Genomic DNA, 19,351 nt, shown 5'->3' on the forward strand with positions numbered 1-19,351 from the left:
AATAATAATTTTTTTTTATTAATATTAAAATGTTGAAAATTGAAGAACTCTGTATTCATCTGATTATTTCTTCATCATTAACTTGGAACGCTTGTTGTTTGAAAAAATTGGAGGAAAGACGGCTTTCAAGTTCGGAAAGTGAGAGTGTGATAGTAAAAAGTGTGAGTATATTGAAATTTGAAAGCAATTTCTTGAACGTGTAACGTCCGCGTTCGCTCTGTCTTGTAAGGTATGATTTGACCGATAGTACAATTTGTTAATAATTGTGGAAATTGATAATTTTACTATCGATTGAAATGTGTTATTTATAAATCATACGATGTTATTGAACGCAATTGGATTGATTTAGTATGGATGAAAATAGTGAGTCAAATCCTATCGACATGGATTTTTCATATGGAGCGGCTTTTGATTCCTTAGATATTTTCAAGGAAGAAGATGCTTTGAATATTATAAAAGATATGGTGCCTTTAGGTAGGTTTTGCATTAATAGTAATGTTTATATTAATATACATTTCTGCGTATATAAAACAGAAATGCAGAATTTCTTCGAGGATATTGATCAAATGGAATTCTCTAATGACACTATTTCGAATCAATTGGGAAGCGATTGTAGCGGAGAGACAATAAATTTTAGCGATCCTGATTTATTCATGCAATCGAAAGTTTCCAGTCCTGATATAATTCATAATGGTGGATTAAAATGTGCCAACAATTACAGTTCTTCAGACCCTTTAATGGCTGGTCATATAAATCCTGTTGTCTCTATACCATCTTCATTTCACAATTGCTTACCTGAATTCAATTCGTCGTCCAGTAATTTGGTTGTGGATCAAAAATGGACAGTAAGAAATGATCAAAACACAGTGGGAACTAATCAAATTGTCGATAAATCCAATGGTTTTGGTGATGCTAATCCTGTAAAAAAGGATAAGCCCGATTTTCCTAATATAGACTGTTACCAAATCAATACTTTGGGAAATGTTCCGAATCAAATTCAATCTGTTGACTTCGGAAACGAAGTGTTAAAAAAAGACATTTATGGCAATGGCAAGGTATGTAAATATTTATTTAATGTAAGGGAATGCGGTTATGTATGTCAGAATTATAATTATATGTGTGAAAATTGTAATTCCTAGTAATCTATAAATGTGGTAAATGCTGAGATACTGATATTCTTTCACTATACAATATACACTTGACGGCACGATTTTAGTTACTGGGGCGCCAAGATTTGAGTTTATTTTTAGGTTAATTAGCTCAAAATAAACATAACTTAAATAAAAAAAACTTGATATCTTGCTCCGTTTACGCTCCATTGCAGAGAGCAATTTTTTAAATGCTTGTTGGTTATAGCAATATATAAGTTTTGCACCAAGGAATACGTGTATCAAGTTTCATTTCATATCTTAAATTTTCCTCAAGTTATTCGTTGCACGGACGGACAGACATTGGGTTTTAAACTGTAATCGTTACCTTGGTCAGTTTGATGTATACAGTAGAACTTCCCTAACTTGAATCACCATAATCCACAAAAAAAACTTCGAGTTAGAGTGATTTCGAGTTATAGAAATTTTCATTAAAACATAAATTTTTCTAAACGCTGTAAAATATAGATTTTTACACAGTTTTATTTATGGAATTTGGCTTCTAAACGCTATTGCTAATTCAAGAGTTCGAGTTATGGAGATCTTCGAGTTACAGAAGTTCGAGTTGTGGAAGGTTGTATATAACATATCTTACTCGTTTAGTTTTAAGACTTACAAACAACCGTTTTGTGAACAAAATTATATTACTCTGTGCAACATGTTGCGACTACTTCTTTTGCTTTTTATACTAAGAGTTGTTGCAAATGTTGTTGAGAGAGTATTATAGTTTTGTTCATATAATGGTTGTTTATAACACCAAAACTTAAAAGAGTTAGATATAGAGTCATATATACATACCAAAGGGATCAGGGTGACGAGTAGATTTGAAATCCGGATGACTGTCTGTCTGTCCGTCTGTACAAGCTGTAACTTGAATAAAAATTAAGATATCTTGACGAAACTTGGCACAAATATTCCTTGGGACCGTGAGAGGGTTGTTTAGAAGAAAATGTCATAACTAAGCCATAAAATAAGTTATAAAAAAAGCGGGTTTCGTTAAAACGAATATTCGTTATTTCGGAAAACTACTGTACTTCAATGTATATTGCACAGCTCTGTGCAATACTTCGAAAAGATTTCTGAAGACACAGAAAAAAACAACAAACACATACGAGAGCTGTAACACATTAAAATTTTCATTAGCTCTGCTGTGCTACCGCTCTCAATTTTTTGCTACCGCTACGCCAGAGCATAGCGCAGAATTTAATTTTTTGCTCCCGCTATAGTTTTTTACCTAACAAAACTCGGAGCAGAGTAGAGCACATACTTTTACATTGTAATGCTAGGCTATGCTTTGGCTCTCGACAAAGTGCAAAAGCAAGAGTAAAATGAAATGCTAAAAGAGTAGCGTAGTTTTTCAAACGCTGGTTATTTGTATATAACTCGCAAACCAATAAAGATATATAAACCAAACTTTCTGCAGTCAGTTCTCTTACGCACCCCACCACACATACAGAGGTTAGGTTGAAAATTAAATTGGGTTAACTCGTCACCAACACTAAATTTTACAGAAGAAATAGCAGAAGGAAAAATGAGCGAAATCGGTACACAACCAAGACTACATTCCTTATAACTCAATTTTGAATTCCATCTTATTCCATCACTTTATAATGTAAACATAAGAAACCATTGAAGATAGCGGAATAAAACTTTACACAAATAGTGCATATCATCTCTGGCTTCACTTGTGAAAAAGTTGTCGAAACCGGACTATAACTTTTCAATGCCCCAGATATCGAACATGTTGAACTCAGCGTCTTTAATGTAATTCAGAGAAATTGTTTTCTTCTAATAGTGTGTCTCTGTTCCAAAAAATATTTAAATCGGGCCATAACAGCTCTTAATATCATCTTCAAAAATATTATCTCCTAGCTCCTATATACCTAATTATAGGTTTTTCAAAAATACGGTGGGCTTTTTTTTTAATTAAAGCTTACATAATAAACAAATTATTAAATAAACTAAAGTACGCAGCGCTAGCATCATAGGCTTTCGGCTGACTGGTGGGAAAAATAGAAACTAGTTTAAATACATCGAAGGAGATCTGTATCCTTCAGATAATTGTAAATTTTAGATATGTTGCTAATAGTAGGGTTCATTAAAAGCTGAATAGGATCATCGTTGTTAAAGTTTATAAGTCTGAGGCTGTCCAGAGCGGGACAAAAAACGAGAAGGTGTAGCACACTAACCGTTGACTCACAAAAGGGACATTGGCTGATGCGACTGCCATCCAGAAGGTGTGCATTGGTAATGATAGTGTGCCCAATGCGGAGTCTGATGTACGGAGTGATGAGATTGACTGCCAGAGAGGTCGGAAAGTTAGGTTTCGTGCGATTTGGGTTAATTCTTGAGTAATGGTGATTGTAAATTACCCAATCAGCAGCTAAATTGGTATTTCTCAGTTGAGCGATGAGCCGGTAGATGTCGCCCTTAACGAAAAGTGGTGAGGTTATAGTGGGAGAGTGACACATTTCCTTGGCAATTGAGTCCGCAAGCATGTTTCCAATTATTCCCGAGTGGCTGGGAACCCACATAATTCTGAGCTTATGTGGGAGCAATATCAAAATGTCTCTGATGGCGCAAATGATGTAATTGGAGTTATTGCTGTTTTTTAAAGCTTGAAAGCAGGATAAACTGTCAGTACATATAATATATTTTCCTTTGTTTAGCTTTGAGTATTGAACAGCTTTAAGAATTGCGGTAGCTTCAGCTGTAAATATTGAACAGAAGGAAAATAGCAGGCCATACGAAATAGGGTTATCATCTTCACTAACTGCAGCGAAGAAGGTGTGAGTTCCTTTTGATCCGTCTGTGAATAGGAGTTTCCAACCAGCTGATTTGAGAGGAGCTGTTACTTTCAGGAAGTGGGCTTTATAAACATTGCTAAAAGTATTGTTCTTTCGTAGTTGAACTAAATCGGAAACAAATGAGGCTTAATTCACACGCCACGGGGGGTGTTTGATATTCCAGGGTAAAGCTATTTTATGCGGTAACTCATTTTCTTTAACAAACATGGCGCATTTGTATAACGATGATTGAATCTTTGGCGATCGTATACGTGTCAGAGCTGAGTGGAAATCCTTTTTCAGAATAAAACTGGGATTGATTACGAGCTTAGGATAGAGTTTATAAAAGCTGTCTTCAATAATGTCTTTTAAAAAAGGAAGTCCAGATTCAGGCAATATGTTTTTTATCGGAGATGTTGGAAACGCACGAATTGAACGACGGGCAGCAGAATGATACGGAGCGGCAAGCAGCTTAATATGATTTTTTGAATGGTGTCCATATATTTCTAAGCCGTAATTAATTATTGATAAGATGAGAGCTTTGGTGACCTTTACCAGTAGAGCCGGGCCAATGAGTGAGCGTTTATATGAAAGATACTTGATTATGTTTAAGTTAACAAGTAGTCTTTTTCTTACATATTGACAATGTTGCTTAAATGAATACTTAGAGTCTAATATTAAGCCTAGGAACTTAAAACTATGTGTACAGATTAAATTTATATTATTAACGGTAAGTGTGGGTGTATTACAATGATGTTTCTTGCAAATATGTAATAACTTAGATTTAGAGGAAGAAATTGACGTGCCCGAAGAACCAGACCAGTGGATTAAGAGGGATAAGATTCTAGAAAAGGAAGACGTAACAACGGACAAATCGGAGGCATTAGAAAATAATATTAAATCATCAGCATAGATTTGGTGACTGATATTAGGGAAGTCAGATAAAATTGTACTGATTTCATCAAATGCGATAATAAAAAGAATGACTGAAAGGGGGGAACCTTGGGGTGTTCCATTATCAAGAGGAAGTATAGAGGATCGGACATTAGAAACAAGTACACTAATTTTACGTTTAGTGAGAAAAGATTTAACAAAGTTATATATATGTGAGCCGACTTTCCATTTTCTGAGCTGCCTTAATACCACGTGTATACCAATACGATCAAAAGCTTTTAAAAAATCAAGTGAAAGAATCGACACATGATTTTTGTGGGATAATGCATCGGAGACAAATTGGTCAAGATGCAGAAGAGCATCTAACGTCCCCTGCCCCTTCTTAAATGCAAACTGGTTATGGTGAATAAGATTGTTAGATTGAGCATACCAGGATAGCCTGATAGCAATGATTTTCTCCATAAGTTTACCTAAGCAAGGTAGGAGGGATATAGGCCGATAACTATTGACTTCGCAGGGGGGCTTACCAGGTTTTAAAATGGGAATGACAGCGCTGGTTTTCCAAAGAAGAGGATAGTTGCCTGTCCGAAGGATGTTATTATAAAGATTAATTAGACGGGATAGCAGGAAGGGAGGGAGGTGTTTAATAATAGGGTAGGATATTTTATCAATCCCTGGGGTTTTGGATTTAACTACAGTGAGTGCAGAGAGGACTTCAAAAATGAATATATCAGAATCTAAAAACCTAGCTGAAAAAGACAAGTTCGAGGGAGGAAGGTAAGGGGAGGAGAGAATGGACAGTTTGCTGGAGGAAAATTCAGGAGAAAAACTGGAATCCGAGGAAACGTTGGAAAAGTGAAGCGCAAATTCTAAGGCTATATCTTGCGGATATAGTAGGTTGCCACGAGGAGAAGTGAGGAGAGAAATCGGAGAAAAGGAGGTTAAACCAGACAGTCTCCTTATGTCAGCCCAGATCTTTTTTTGGTTAGAAGAGGAATTGATTTCGCTAGTGAACTTTTGAAAACAGTACCTTAGCAGCTTTCGCCTTACGACGAAAAATCGCATTAGATTTTTTGTATTGCATCAAGTTAGCATTTGAGCGAGTGCGCTTAAATTGGTGCCAAGCAAATTGTTTTTGTTGTCTCAACGCACAAAGTTCACTATTCCACCAACGAGGTGCAGGTTTGAGTGATTTAGAGGAGGACTGAGGTATGGAATAATTGGCTGCAGAACGGATAATTTTTTGAATACGTGGGGACTCCTGATGGACATTGGACGAAATGGGGAAAAGACAGGAAAGAGATTCGCAGAAATGTTCAAACTTATCCCAATCAGCCAAGTCTGTTTTAAAGTGTACTCTAGTTTTAAACCGGGATGCATGATGGGGAGAGGAAATTTTAGAAAGAATGGGGAAGTGATCGCTACCATGTAGGTCATCAATCCGGAGCCATTCGGTTTTAGTGAGTAGGGATGAGGAACAAAGCGATAGGTCAATATGTGTAAAGGAAGAGTGAGTGGAAAAGTGGGTGTGGGAACCGTCATTAAGAACAATGCAGTTAGAACCAAGTATAAAATCTTCAATAATTCGACCTTTGGGATTAGCTGAGGGAGACCCCCAAAGGGGGCTCCAAGCGTTAAAATCACCGGCCAGTAAGAAAGGGGTAGTACAAGACGGGACGAGATGAAAGATATCACTTAAAGTGAATGATTCATTAGGAGGGGAATAGGCACAAATAATGATGAGTTTGTTAGGAGAAAGAATTTCTATGGAGAGGGAGGAGATGTTTGAAGGAGTAGGGGGGAGGGTGTTATGTGGTACTTTTCTGTTGATAAGAATGGCTATTCCCTGTTTGCTGGTGGTATTGTTGGGGAGGTTATAAAAATAACCTATATATGCCTTGGGAGTATGAGCTACAATATTGTTGGCAAGATGAGTTTCATTTAATAAAATTGCTGAGGGGTTGAATATTTTAATTAAAAGTTCGAGTTCGATGTAGTTATTTAAGTATCCGTTGATATTCCACTGAAGGATGGATAACATGGATAAAAAAAAAATAATAATGTGAGGTAAGGGGATTTATTGTTCCATCAACGAGGGTGAAGGAGATGAAAGGGAGGAGGCAGTTGGATTGGTGTTATGAGCAAGAGGAGAGATGGCAAAAGATGCCAGGGGAGATAAGGTGTGTGAGGCGGGCGATGGGATGTGAGAAAGTGGAGAGAAAGATGGGGAGGGGGAAGAATTCAAGGGAGAGGGGTATTGAAGAGGGGAGTTCTTTGGAGTTTCTGGAAGTTCTATGTGATGCAATGAATTGATGGTGGAGGATGATACGTTGTTAGCTTTTGTTGTTGTTGCGTTATTATTAAGGTTAGAATTTTTTGATATTGAAGTATTATCTTTGTTATTAGGATTTTTTGAGTTTGTATTTATATCGGTGTTGGTTTGGATTTTTGCCACGTTGGCAAAGGAGAAGGGGGATGGGGTGGAAGGAAGTTGATTTTTATACATAGAAATTGCGTCCCGCATGGTGCATTTGTGTATAGTTTTAATCTTTAATATTTCTTTCGATTGAATAAATTTAGGGCAAGCATTAGAGGACGAGGGGTGTTCCCCGGCGCAGTTCGCGCAGTAAACTCTGGTGCAATCAGAAGGTGAAGGGTGGTTAGGAGGAAGGTTGCAAATGACACAGGAAGGAGTTTTTTGGCAGTGTTTAGCGGTGTGTCCTAATAGCTGACAAGTTTTGCAGCGCATAGGATTAGGGTAGTACGGACGGACATCTAGGGTTCTCCAGGCTACATCAATTCTGTTAGGAAGTGTATATTTATTGAATGTTAATAATACGGCACCAGTAGGTACGCGAACGCCTTTAACCAATTTGTTAAACTTATGGACTGCAGAGACACCTTGTTCCTTGAGACCTTCGATTATTTCATCGTCGCTAAGTTGGCAAATAAAGGGGGCATAAATTGTGCCCTTTACTGAGTTAAGGGTGCTGTGAAGAGCGACTTCAACAGCGCCTGCACCTGGGTAGATTCGTAGTGGAAAGGAATTTATCAGCAATTTTTTGATTTTTTACAAGGAGGAGTAGGCTGCCATCGCGAAGTGACGAAATGTTGTTAATATCTTTACTGATAGATTGAATACCTTTATAAATCGCAAAGCAGGAGATGGATGTAATAGGTTTACTGGCATCCCGCGACTTAATGACGAGGTATTTGGGGTCATCCTTCTTTGTTATCGGGAGTTCCGGAAATTGGTCCAACGTTGTTTGTTCAGGCTTTTTTCTTTTAGTCTTCTGGGCTGTGGATAATAGGGCAAACCTATTATCACCCAGATTGTTGGCCCCAGGGGGCATTGTGAAAACTATTACTTTTTATGTATGCAAAACTGTATGAATGTAGTACAAGTTAACAATAAGAAATAGTCACAACGAGAAATTAACAATAAAAGAAAAAGTTCTTTGTAAATAACTGTAAAGTGGCGTTATAGCACAGATACCGCTAGAATTGCAGATGCTCAACAACAGCACTAGCGAGAGAAAGAAAAAAGATGCGACCGTACGGTATGACAATACATCCAAGACTGACGGTGGGCTTTATTCCGCATATATGTATTGGTTAATATGTGAGATATAGTCTTGGATATAGTGTACCTTGCTGGTGAAAATGAATGAAATCGGTTCAGGAATTACCTTTGTCCTCATATACTATATATGACGATTATCGTTATTCTATTAAACGTTATGCCGAATTTATGGGTAAATGTGTATGTTATTTTAATAACATTTCTTAAAAAAATTGCGAGAGTATAAAATATTCGGTTGCGCCCGAACTTAGACATTCCTTACTTGTTAATATTGTTTTTATTTATTTCTGTATTTGCTCTGAAGAAATTCCTGTTCTTTCTTTTGTCAATCCAGTTTTAATTTTTTGTAACAACACACCAAAGGTTTTAACAGACATACGATAGTAATGCCAAAATCTGTACACGTTCAGTATTTATCGTGATATTTCCTATATCGAGATATTTATTGAACGTTTTGCATGCAGTATTGATGGATCACGATCCATATCACAAAAAAATCTAAATATTTTGAAATCCAGATCGCGGATCATGGATCGCGAGATAAATATTGAACATGTAGCATATTTTGTGATTTACAAGCCCGAATAGTTGAAAGAAAACAGTGCCAAAATTTCAAAATCAACTTTATTCTAATAAAATGAACATGAATTATAATGTTTACAGTAGAATCTTTGCCAGTATATGCAACTCATCTGCCTAAGGTTTTTGGCTAACGTCCATATATTGGATGCATATAATGAATTGCTGTGGGAGCAAAACCAAGAGCCAAACATGATATTCTCAGGTTTTCTTCCGACATTTTATAAAAAATAATCAAATACATTTTTAAAATATTTTTTCTTGAGAAAACCCTAACAACATCGTATAAATATTGACGTAATATACATTGAACGTCCAGCAGACGCGAAGTATTCACCCGCAATCCATCAATATTCAATATAGATCTTATTCTTCTTCTTAACTGGCGTAGACACCGTTTACGCGGTTATAGCCGAGTCCAAAACAGCGCGCCACGCATCCCTCCTTATGGCAGTTTGGCGCCAATTGGTTATTTCAAGCGAAGCCAGGTCCCTCTCCACCTGGCCCTTCCATCGGAGTGGAGGTCTCCCTCTTCCTCTGCTTCCACCAGTGGGTACTGCATCGAATACTTTCAGAGCTGGAGCACTTTCATCCATTCGGACAACATGACCTAGCCAGCGTAGCCGCTGTTTTTTTATTCGCTGGACTATGTCTATGTCGTCGAATAACACATACAGCTCATCGTTCCATCGTCTGCGGTATTCGCCGTTGCCAATTCTTAAGGGACCATAAATCTTTCGCAAAACCTTTCTCTCGAAAACTCCTAGTGCCGTCTCATCGGATGTTGACATCGTCCACGCTTCTGCACCGTAAAGTAGGACGGGAATGATGAGAGACTTGTAGAGTTTGGTTTTTGTTCGTCGAGAGAGGACTTTACTTTTCAATTGCCTGCTTAGTCCATAGTAGCACCTGTTGGCAAGAGTGATTCTGCGTTGGATTTCCAGGCTGACATTGTTATTGGTGTTAATGCTGGTTCCCAGGTAGACGAAATTATCTACAACTTCAAAGTTATGACTGTCAACAGTGACGTGGGAGCCAAGACGCGAATGCGCTGACTGTTTGTTTGACGACAGGAGATATTTCGTCTTGTCCTCGTTCACCACCAGACCCATACGCTTCGCTTCCTTATCCAGTCTGGAAAAAGCAGAACTAACGGCGCGGGTGTTGTTTCCAACGATATCGATATCATCGGCGTACGCCAGTAGCTGTACACTCTTATAGAAGATTGTACCTTCTCGATTTAGTTCTGCAGCTCTTATAATTTTTTTCCAGCATCAGGTTAAAGAAATCACACGAGAGTGAGTCACCTTGTCTGAAACCTCATCTGGTATCGAACGGCTCGGAGAGGTCCTTCCCGATCCTGACGGAGCTTTTGGTGTTGCTCAACGTCAGCTTACACAGCCGTATTAGTTTTGCGGGGATACCAAATTCAGACATCGCGGCATAAAGGCAGCTCCTTTTCGTGCTGTCGAAAGCAGCTTTAAAGTCGACAAAGAGATGGTGTGTGTCGATCCTATTTTCACGGGTCTTCTCCAAAATTTGGCGCATGGTGAATATCTGATCTGACAACTCCGGTGGACTTAATACCGTATATATCGGTTAATATGTGAACTATTAGCAATACTGAGTGAACATAAAATCTAGGATATAATGTGGCTAAAATAGTTGAAATCGATCCATGAATTACTCCAGCCTCCATATATAGTCTCTAATGATTTTCACTATTCTAGTGGACTTATGTTTGCCGATATGTGGAACAAATTGTGTTATTTTAATAAAATGGCATAAATAAATTGCGAGAGTATAAACTGTTCGGTTCCACCTGAACTTACCCCTTCCTTTCTTGTTTTATTTTTATTACAAGCGCAAAAGTATTCTTATTTTCTTAAAATTAAAATTCAAAATATCTCACAAACATTACGGTGTCTGGTTACACTCAATACGATTTGATAGATACAGGTTTAAAAGTTTATATTTAGGATTTTCAAATATATATTTTTTTTGTAAAAATATTATAAAATAATAAATAAAGTTAGTTCTCTTTAGACTGAGTCCGAATAGTTTTTTGCGTGGTTTTTTAATTGCACATTTTTCTTCTTTCCAGCTACCGCGGGAGAGTCAAGAAGAACGTGTTGAGATGATTCCACCTCAGCATCTTCCAAAAATTCAGAATCAGGTATTATTATGTCATAAACAACTTTACTGTACGTTCTAAGTTATACCAAAAGATTTTTGCAACAACGTTGATATACATAATTAAGTTTCTTTGAAAGGTTTTATCAATGTTTATGATCACATTACTCTGTATTAAATTTTCGACTCTGTTTCGGTGAGGCTTTTGTGACCCTTCAGTGTTTTTTGGCGACTGCATTGTTGCTATCGGGGAAAAACTCCCACACACAGGCCAACGTACGACGCCCCCCATACACGTGTGATTCACCTGCTAAAGCAACATGTATATTAACAATAAAGCAAGCATTTAACCATTCAACATACAATCAGAGATTCAAAACACCTTATGTGCTTAAAAAGCATGAAAACTCCACCCCTTAATGCTAAGACAAAGAAAAACAGTTTTAATACTACTTAAGGATTGGTATTTGCTTGTGTTTACTTATGATAATATATATATATATATATATATATATATATTTGGCGTAGGAACCGCTTTAAGCGATTATAGCCGAATCCACCAGAGCGCGCCACTCATTCCTCCTTTTTGCTTTTTGGCGCCAACTGGAAACACCAAGTGAAGACAGGTCACTTTGTACTTGGTCTTTCCACCGGAGTGGAGGTCGTCCTCTTCCGCGGCTTCCTCCAGCGGGTACTGCATCGAATACTTTCAGAGCTGGAGTGTTTTCTTCCATCCGTACAACATGACCTAGCCACCGTAGCCGCTGTCTTTTTATTCGCTGAACTATGTCAATGTCGTCGTATAAATCGTACAGCTCATCGTTCCATCGTCTGCGGTATTCGCCGTTGCCAATGTTTAGAGGACCATAAATCTTACGCAAAACCTTTCTCTCGAAAACCCCAAGAGTCGTCTCATCGGATGTTGTCATCGTCCACGCTTCAGCGCCATACATCAGGACGGGAATAATGAGCGACTTATAAAGTTTGATTTTGATTCGTCGAGAGAGGACTTTACTTTTCAATTGCCTACTCAGTCCAAAGTAGCACCTGTTGGCAAGAGTGATTCTGCGTTGGATTTCAAGGCTGACATTGTTGGTGTTGTTAATGCTGGTTCCCAGATAAACGAAATTATCTACAACTTCAAAGTTATGACTGTCAACAGTGACGTGGGAGCCAAGACGCGAGTGCGCTGACTGTTTGTTTGATGACAGGAGATATTTCGTCTTGTCCTCATTCACCACCAGACCCATACGCTTCGCTTCTTTATCTAGTCTGGAAAACGCAGAACAAACGGCGCGGTTGTTGCTTCCGATGATATCAATATCATCGGCATACGCCAGGAGCTGTACACTCTTGTAGAAGATTGTACCCTCTCTGTTTAGCTCTGCAGCTCGTATTATTTTTTCCAGCAATAGATTGAAGAAGTCGCACGATAGTGAGTCACCCTGTCTGAAGCCTCGTTTGGTATCGAACGGCTCGGAGAGGTCCTTCCCGATCCTGACGGAGCTTTTGGTATTGCTTAACGTCAGCTTACATAGCCGTATTAGTTTTGCAGGGATACCAAATTCAGACATCGCGGCATAAAGGCAGCTCATTTTCGTGCTATCGAAGGCAGCTTTAAAATCGATAAAAAGATGGTGAGTATCGATTCTTCTTTCTCGGGTCTTTTCCAAGATTTGGCGCATGGTGAATATCTGGTCCATTGTGGATTTTCCAGGTCTAAAGCCACACTGATAAGGTCCAATCAGTTCGTTGACGGTGGGCTTTAGTCTTTCACACAATACGCTCGACAAAACCTTATATGCGATATTGAGGAGACTTATACCACGGTAGTTGGCGCAGATTGTGGGGTCTTCCTTCTTATGGATTGGACAGAGCACACTAAGATTCCAATCGTCAGGCATGCTTTCTTCCGAGCATATTCTACAAAGAAGCTGATGCATGCACCTTATCAGTTCTTCGCCGCCGTATTTGAATAGCTCGGCCGGTAATCCATCGGCCCCCGCCGCTTTGTTGTTCTTTAAGCGGGTAATTGCTATTCGAATTTCTTTATGGTCGGGTAATGGAACATCTATTCCATCGTCATCGATTGGGGAATCGGGTTCGCCATCTCCTGGTGTTGTACTTTCACTGCCATTGAGCAGTCCGGAGAAGTGTTCCCTCCATAATCCCAGTATGCTCTGGACATCCGTTACCAGATTACCTCCTCGGTCCCTACATGATAATGCTCCTGTCTTGAAACCTTCTGTTAATCGCCTCATCTTTTCATAAAATTTTCGAGCATTACCCATGTCGGCCAGCTTTTCAAGCTTTTCATACTCACGCATTTCGGCCTCTTTCTTTTTACGTCTGCAAATGCGTCTCGATTCCCTCTTCAGTTCTCGATATCTATCCCACCCCGAACGTGTTGTGGTCGATCGCAACGTTGCGAGGTAGGCAGTCTGTTTTCTCTCCACTGCGGAACGACAATTCTCATCGTACCAACTGGTTTTTTGGCGTTGCCGGAGACCAATTGTTTCGGCTGCAGCGGTATGCAATGAGTTTGAGATGCCGTTCCACAGTTCCCTTATATCGAGATGCTGATGAGTGCTCTCAGCGAGCAGGAGTGCAAGTCGAGTAGGAAATCGTTCGGCTGTCGGTTGTGATTGCAGCTTTTCGACGTCGAACCTTCCTTGTGTTTGTTGACGGGCGTTCTTTGCTGCACAGAGGCGAGTGCGTATCTTTGCTGCTACTAGATAATGGTCCGAGTCAATGTTTGGTCCTCGGAGCGTACGCACGTCTAAAACACTGGAGACATGTCTTCCGTCTATCACAACGTGATCGATTTGATTGCGCGTGTTTCGATCAGGGGACAGCCACGTTGCTTGATGAATTTTTTTATGCTGGAATCTGGTACTACAGACAACCATATTTCGGGCCCTAGCGAAGTCGATCAGCCTCAGGCCGTTTGGCGATGTTTCGTCATGGAGGCTGAATTTTCCGACTGTTGTTCCAAAGACACCTTCTTTACCCACCCTGGCGTTGAAATCGCCAAGCACGATTTTGACATCGTGGCGGGGGCAGCGCTCATAGGTGCATTCTAGGCGCTCATAGAAAGCATCTTTGGTCACATCGTCCTTCTCTTCCGTTGGGGCGTGGGCGCAAATCAGCGATATGTTGAAGAACCTCGCTTTGATGCGGATTGTGGCAAGACGTTCATCCACCGGGGTGAATGCCAGGACTCGGCGACGTAGTCTCTCTCCCACCACAAATCCAACACCAAATTTGCGCTCCTTTATATGGCCGCTGTAGTAGATGTCACAAGGACCCACCTTCTTCCGTCCTTGTCCCGTCAATCGCACTTCTTGAACGGCGGTGATGTCAGCCTTTAGTTGTATGAGGACATCAACCAGCTGGGCAGATGCACCTTCCCAATTAAGAGTCCGGACATTCCAGGCGCATGCCCTCAAATCATGATCCTTAGTACGTTTGCAGGGGTCGTCATCTAAAGGGGGGTTTCTCATCCGAGGCTCGGTGTTTGTTTTCATTGGGGAGATTTTTTTATGTGGTGGGTCCCAAGCCCTACGCACAACCGCAGAAGCGGGCTTCGCCTTCACACTTTAGCTCGCCTCCAAACGGATGTCTGTTAGCTACCCAGGGGATACTTGGTCTAAAACCGGAAGTCGTGAGCTGCTTGAGTCATATGCAAAAGAATCGTTCCTAGCCACTCCCAAGTGAATGGCAATCAGAAACTTTCCTCACTTGCGTGAACTTCTACATATAACCCCATCCCCCAATAATAATGATAATATACCCACATGATATTTTATATTATGTCGACAGTTTTGAAAATATTAAAAAATAATTTAGGAAAAATTCCGATTTTTATTACAACGTTTCTTTCATTCAATATACTTGAACAAGCGATGCTTCTTTAACCTGTCCGACAAAACTTTTTCTAGATGTCTAGAAAGTGAGAATTCGTGGCGAAGATAACCTCCATCTTCGACTAAAATTTCTGCCCACGTTTGGAAATAAGTCAAAACTGGTGGGTAGGCAGCAGTTCGTGTCCTTAATTCAGTGTGAGTCGGAGCGTTGCCATGGAAGTCATTGTCTTTTTTGCGGACATGCTTTTTTTTCTTTCTTCGCAGCAGATTCTCCTAGTGAAGTATAATTTATCGACTAGAGCTTGACACAGTTCCTTATATCGAAGTCACCGCACCGCAGAAATTGCTGTAAATTGTGTTTAAGATCTTTAAAAGTTGCTCTTTTTATCCCGTGTGTACAAATCGCCAGTTTTCCCATGACCAATGTTTCATGCAATATATGAGTCACGGGTCTTCAGATTGTCTTAGCTTATTTTTCCTGGTTACCGCTTTAAGTCACCTGTTAATAGTTAAGTTCTGTTGAGTATTGTGCTTAATTAATAATATAATGTTTATGGTACAATATCAGCAAACAAATACCCAGTGAAAAGGGCATATTGGTAATAAGTTCGGTTAATATTCGAGAGATGTTTCGTGACTTGTTAAGTGAACACAGTTGTTCGTCGTTGTATTCAATATACCAGCAAATTAAATTCTAAAATTGTAGATATTTACAGCCGTATATTTGGTCATTCCAAAAATACAGTTGAAGTGAACGCAAATGGAATCGGTGCCTCGTTTAGAGTAAATACAATTAAAGAGTTACAAGAGGCTAACTCTCTTGTAAATGAAAGGCTTAAAACTTTAGAACCGATGTCTAATCAATTACACAAAGATAATATAGCACTCAAAAAAGAAAACGAAGATCTGAAAGCCAGTAGGGTTATATGTATGTATGTGATTGGCGTTGCAACCGTTTAGCCGGTTATAGCCGAATCGACGATAGTGCGCCACCTCTTTCTCTCCTTCGCAGTTCGGCGCCAGTTGGAGATCCCAAGTGTAACCAGGTCGCTCTCCACCTGGTCCCTCCAACGGAGTGGAGGCCTTCCCCTTCCTCGGCTTCCTTCGGCGGGTACTGCATCGAACACTTTCAGAACTGGAGTGTTTTCGTCCATTCGGACAACATGACCTAGCCACCGTAGCCGCTGTTGTAGTAACGGTTATTTATCCCTGCAGGAAAGGAAAGCGTAAATCTCAGGAAACGTGCTGTTTCCACAGGGTTGGACCAAAGGGAAAGGGATGTTAGATTAGTAGGGTTCGTTGGGCATGCAAAAAGGTGGTTAGTGTCATGCGGGGACTCATTGCATGCAGGACATATATTTTCTATATCGGGGTTGAGTCTGGATAAGTAGGAGTTTAACCTGCTACAATATCCAGATCGAAGTTGCGCAAGGGTCACTCTGGTTTCTGGCTATAGGTGGTGGTTTGGTTCCAAGGATGCCATTCACTGGAAGGGAGTCAATAAAGGTGTTAATAGCTCCACTGTGAATGGCGTTTAGAGCGTGTCTAAAATTGTCTGGGTCCGCAGTCTGGTAGGTATATTGATCAAGTTCGTCGAGACGTGTTGTAGGAATGATCTCTTGATGCACCTGGGGGGCGGTTCTGCTTCCAGCAAGTGACTACATGCGTGATTTCTACGAAAATAGAAATAGGCAGCATAATGGCCTTACTATGAAGGTGTGTCATTGGTGACATCAAGAGACATCCTGTAGCTGTTCGGAGTGCGGTGTTTTGACACGTCTGGATCTACTTCTTCTGCGTGCCACTGCATCCAGGCGACCATACCGGTGCTGCGTAATTTACGATAGCCTTGTAAGTGGCCAGCAACGTTTCTTTGTCCTTTCCCCAGGTGCTACTGGCTAGCGACGTGCGGATTTTGTTGCGGCTCTGTACTTTAGTAACTATCGCGGTCGTGTGTGGAGTGAATGAGTGCAGACTGTGACTCCCAAAATCTTGGGATTGTTCACAATCGGTATTGATGTACCATCGACGTGAATATTAAGACTTAGTCTGTACTCCTTCGTCCAGTTGGTAAAGAGGGTCGCCGTGTGGGGGTGCGAGTGCCAGGCTCTTCGCAGAGAAGAAGCGAGAAAGTTCGAGGAGGAAGCCCGACGTCATTATCGTACAATCATCTGCGTAGGTGGTAACTGAAATTTCCTCTGGTGGTTGAGGGAGTTTAGAGATATAGAAATGAAACAGTAACGGGGAGAGGACACCGTGTTTAATTTTCCTGAGTTTTGATGTTTTACCTCGAAATAATACAGATGATTGCCGACCGCTCAGGTAGTTCATAATCCATCTCTTCAGCCCCGGAGAAAGTGTTGTTTGCTCGATGTCTTCTAGTAGCGTTGTTAAGTTAACCGTGTCAAAAGCTTTTCACAGGTCCAACGCCACTAGGACAGTTCTCTTACAGGGTGGTTTTTGATTAAGACCATGAACTATCTGGGCGTTTATGATGCTGAGTGCTGTGGTCGTGCTGTGCACTTTACGGAATCCATGTTGATGTTCCGCTAGGCTCAGGAGGTACGTGAATGTCGGGAGCAGCAAGGCCTCAAGTATTTCACTACTGGGGAAAGGAGAGTTATCGGGCGATAAGACTCCCCTTGGTTGGCGGGTTTCCCAGGTTTCAGTAGTGGAACCACTCTTCCGATTTTCCGCATATCGGGTATTTTAAGAGTGGTTAGCGACAAATTAAGTACCTTGGTGAGATATTCTATTCCCGTTGAACCTAGGTGATTTAACATTAAAGAATTGATTCCGTCAGGCCCGATGGCTTTGGAGGACTTGGACTTCCTGATGACCTCCTGAACCTCCACGTCTTTTAGCCTTGTCAACCGGGGGTGCAGTATAAATTGTCGGCTAAAATAGCTCGCGCACCTCTCCGGGTCCGAGGAGGCATGGCTACCGAATTGAATTTCAATCCGGTCGTCATGCCTTCTCGGGTTTGACAGGGATTTGACGGTTGACCAGAGCTTGCTCACTCCAGTGGAAAGATTGCAGGACTTCAAGTGCTCCACCCATTTCGTCCGCTTATAGTTGTTTACCAGTTGTCGAATCTCCAAATTGAGATCCCTTATGCGGGGATCACAGTGATCGACTTGGCGTAAGAAGTCACGCTCATTTGCTAAAACTGCCGCTTCAGCCGGGAAATTAGGGCGCATGTTAGTAATTCTTCCGGCTGTTATGAAACGAACAGTAGCATCGGTGATCACCTTGCGGAATTGATGTTCGTCAACGATTACGTCTGTAGGAATGAGTAGCGCGGCGAAGGCATTCTCGGTGAATTCTGTGAAGCCGTCCCAGTTAACTTTATTAAAGTTTACATAGGTGCGGTTGTCCGCAGAAATAAAGTTGGGAGGTTTTTCAAACGAGATAATTATGGGCTGATGATCTGATGCAAGAGTTAGCATAGGTCGTCAGGTTATGCAGTTTATCAGACCACCGCTGGCAATTGTGATGTCTGGCGAGCTGCTGCAAGTGCTCATAATTCTGGTAGGGGCTTCGTCATTCATTGTGCAGAATGTCGAATCGTCTATCTGTTCTGCCAGCTCGATCCCTCTCCGATAATTTGACAGGCAAGAATGCCAAAGATCGTGATGCGTGTTAAAGTCGCCAAACACCAATCGGTTTTCACCCCGAAGTAGCACACTAATATTCGGGTGATATCCTGTTGGACAACTTGTAACCGCTATCTTCATCGGTTCTTTATGTATACATTATAAAGTGAAGGAATCAGATGGAATTGAAAATTGAGTTATAAGGAAAGTAGTCGTGGTTGTGAACCGATTTCTCCCATTTTTTATCCGTGTTATCAGGGTGTCAAGATAGTATTTTGCCAAATTTTATTGAAATCGTGGGCGACGCCATGCCCATTTAACATTAAAAAAAAATCTGAATGCAGTCCTCCTTAGTTAAGACATTATGTGTTTTCGTCTTCGCCATTTTGTGGGTGGGGCAGTGGTCCGAATTTGCCCATCTTCGAAAGCAAACCCTCCTATATAACCCTATATCTAACTCGTTTAGTTTTCTGACTTAGAAACAACCGTTATGTGAACAAAACTATAATATTCTCTTAGCAACTTTTGTTGCGAGAGTATAAAAACATATTATATTGATCGAAGAAAATTTGTTTAACCATTTACCGACCGCTATACACGCTTGTGTACAGCTCTTGTTGGCACGATTTCGTAAAGCCGCGTAAAATGATTTTTAAATTTAAAAGCTTAATTTTCCAAGCAATTACAAATGTAACTTTTTCAGAATTTTATGGAGTTAAAAGCCTTTTTTAGTTTGAAATGTGGCTTGTGCGTGATAGACACAGAC

The 19,351-nt window shown here is 40.5% G+C and overlaps 1 protein-coding gene across 3 annotated transcripts in view; it reads left to right on the top strand.

Moving 5' to 3' along the window:
- Window positions 1–275: 275 nt before the first annotated feature.
- Window positions 276–19,351, top strand: part of LOC105218969 (sterol regulatory element-binding protein 2) — a 41,234-nt gene continuing 22,158 nt past the window's right edge. The window contains exons 1-3 of one of the 3 annotated variants that reach the window (XM_054229714.1): window positions 276–474; window positions 535–1,055; window positions 11,095–11,166. In XM_054229714.1, coding sequence (XP_054085689.1) covers window positions 351–474; window positions 535–1,055; window positions 11,095–11,166 — 717 coding nt within the window. In that variant the 5' untranslated portion in view covers window positions 276–350. The remainder of the gene's footprint in view (window positions 475–534; window positions 1,056–11,094; window positions 11,167–19,351) is intronic. The other 2 variants (XM_054229712.1, XM_054229713.1) reach the window with 2 other exon arrangements.

Source organism: Zeugodacus cucurbitae, chromosome 4 (assembly GCF_028554725.1).
Source record: "Zeugodacus cucurbitae isolate PBARC_wt_2022May chromosome 4, idZeuCucr1.2, whole genome shotgun sequence".
Lineage (NCBI taxonomy): Eukaryota > Metazoa > Arthropoda > Insecta > Diptera > Tephritidae > Zeugodacus > Zeugodacus cucurbitae.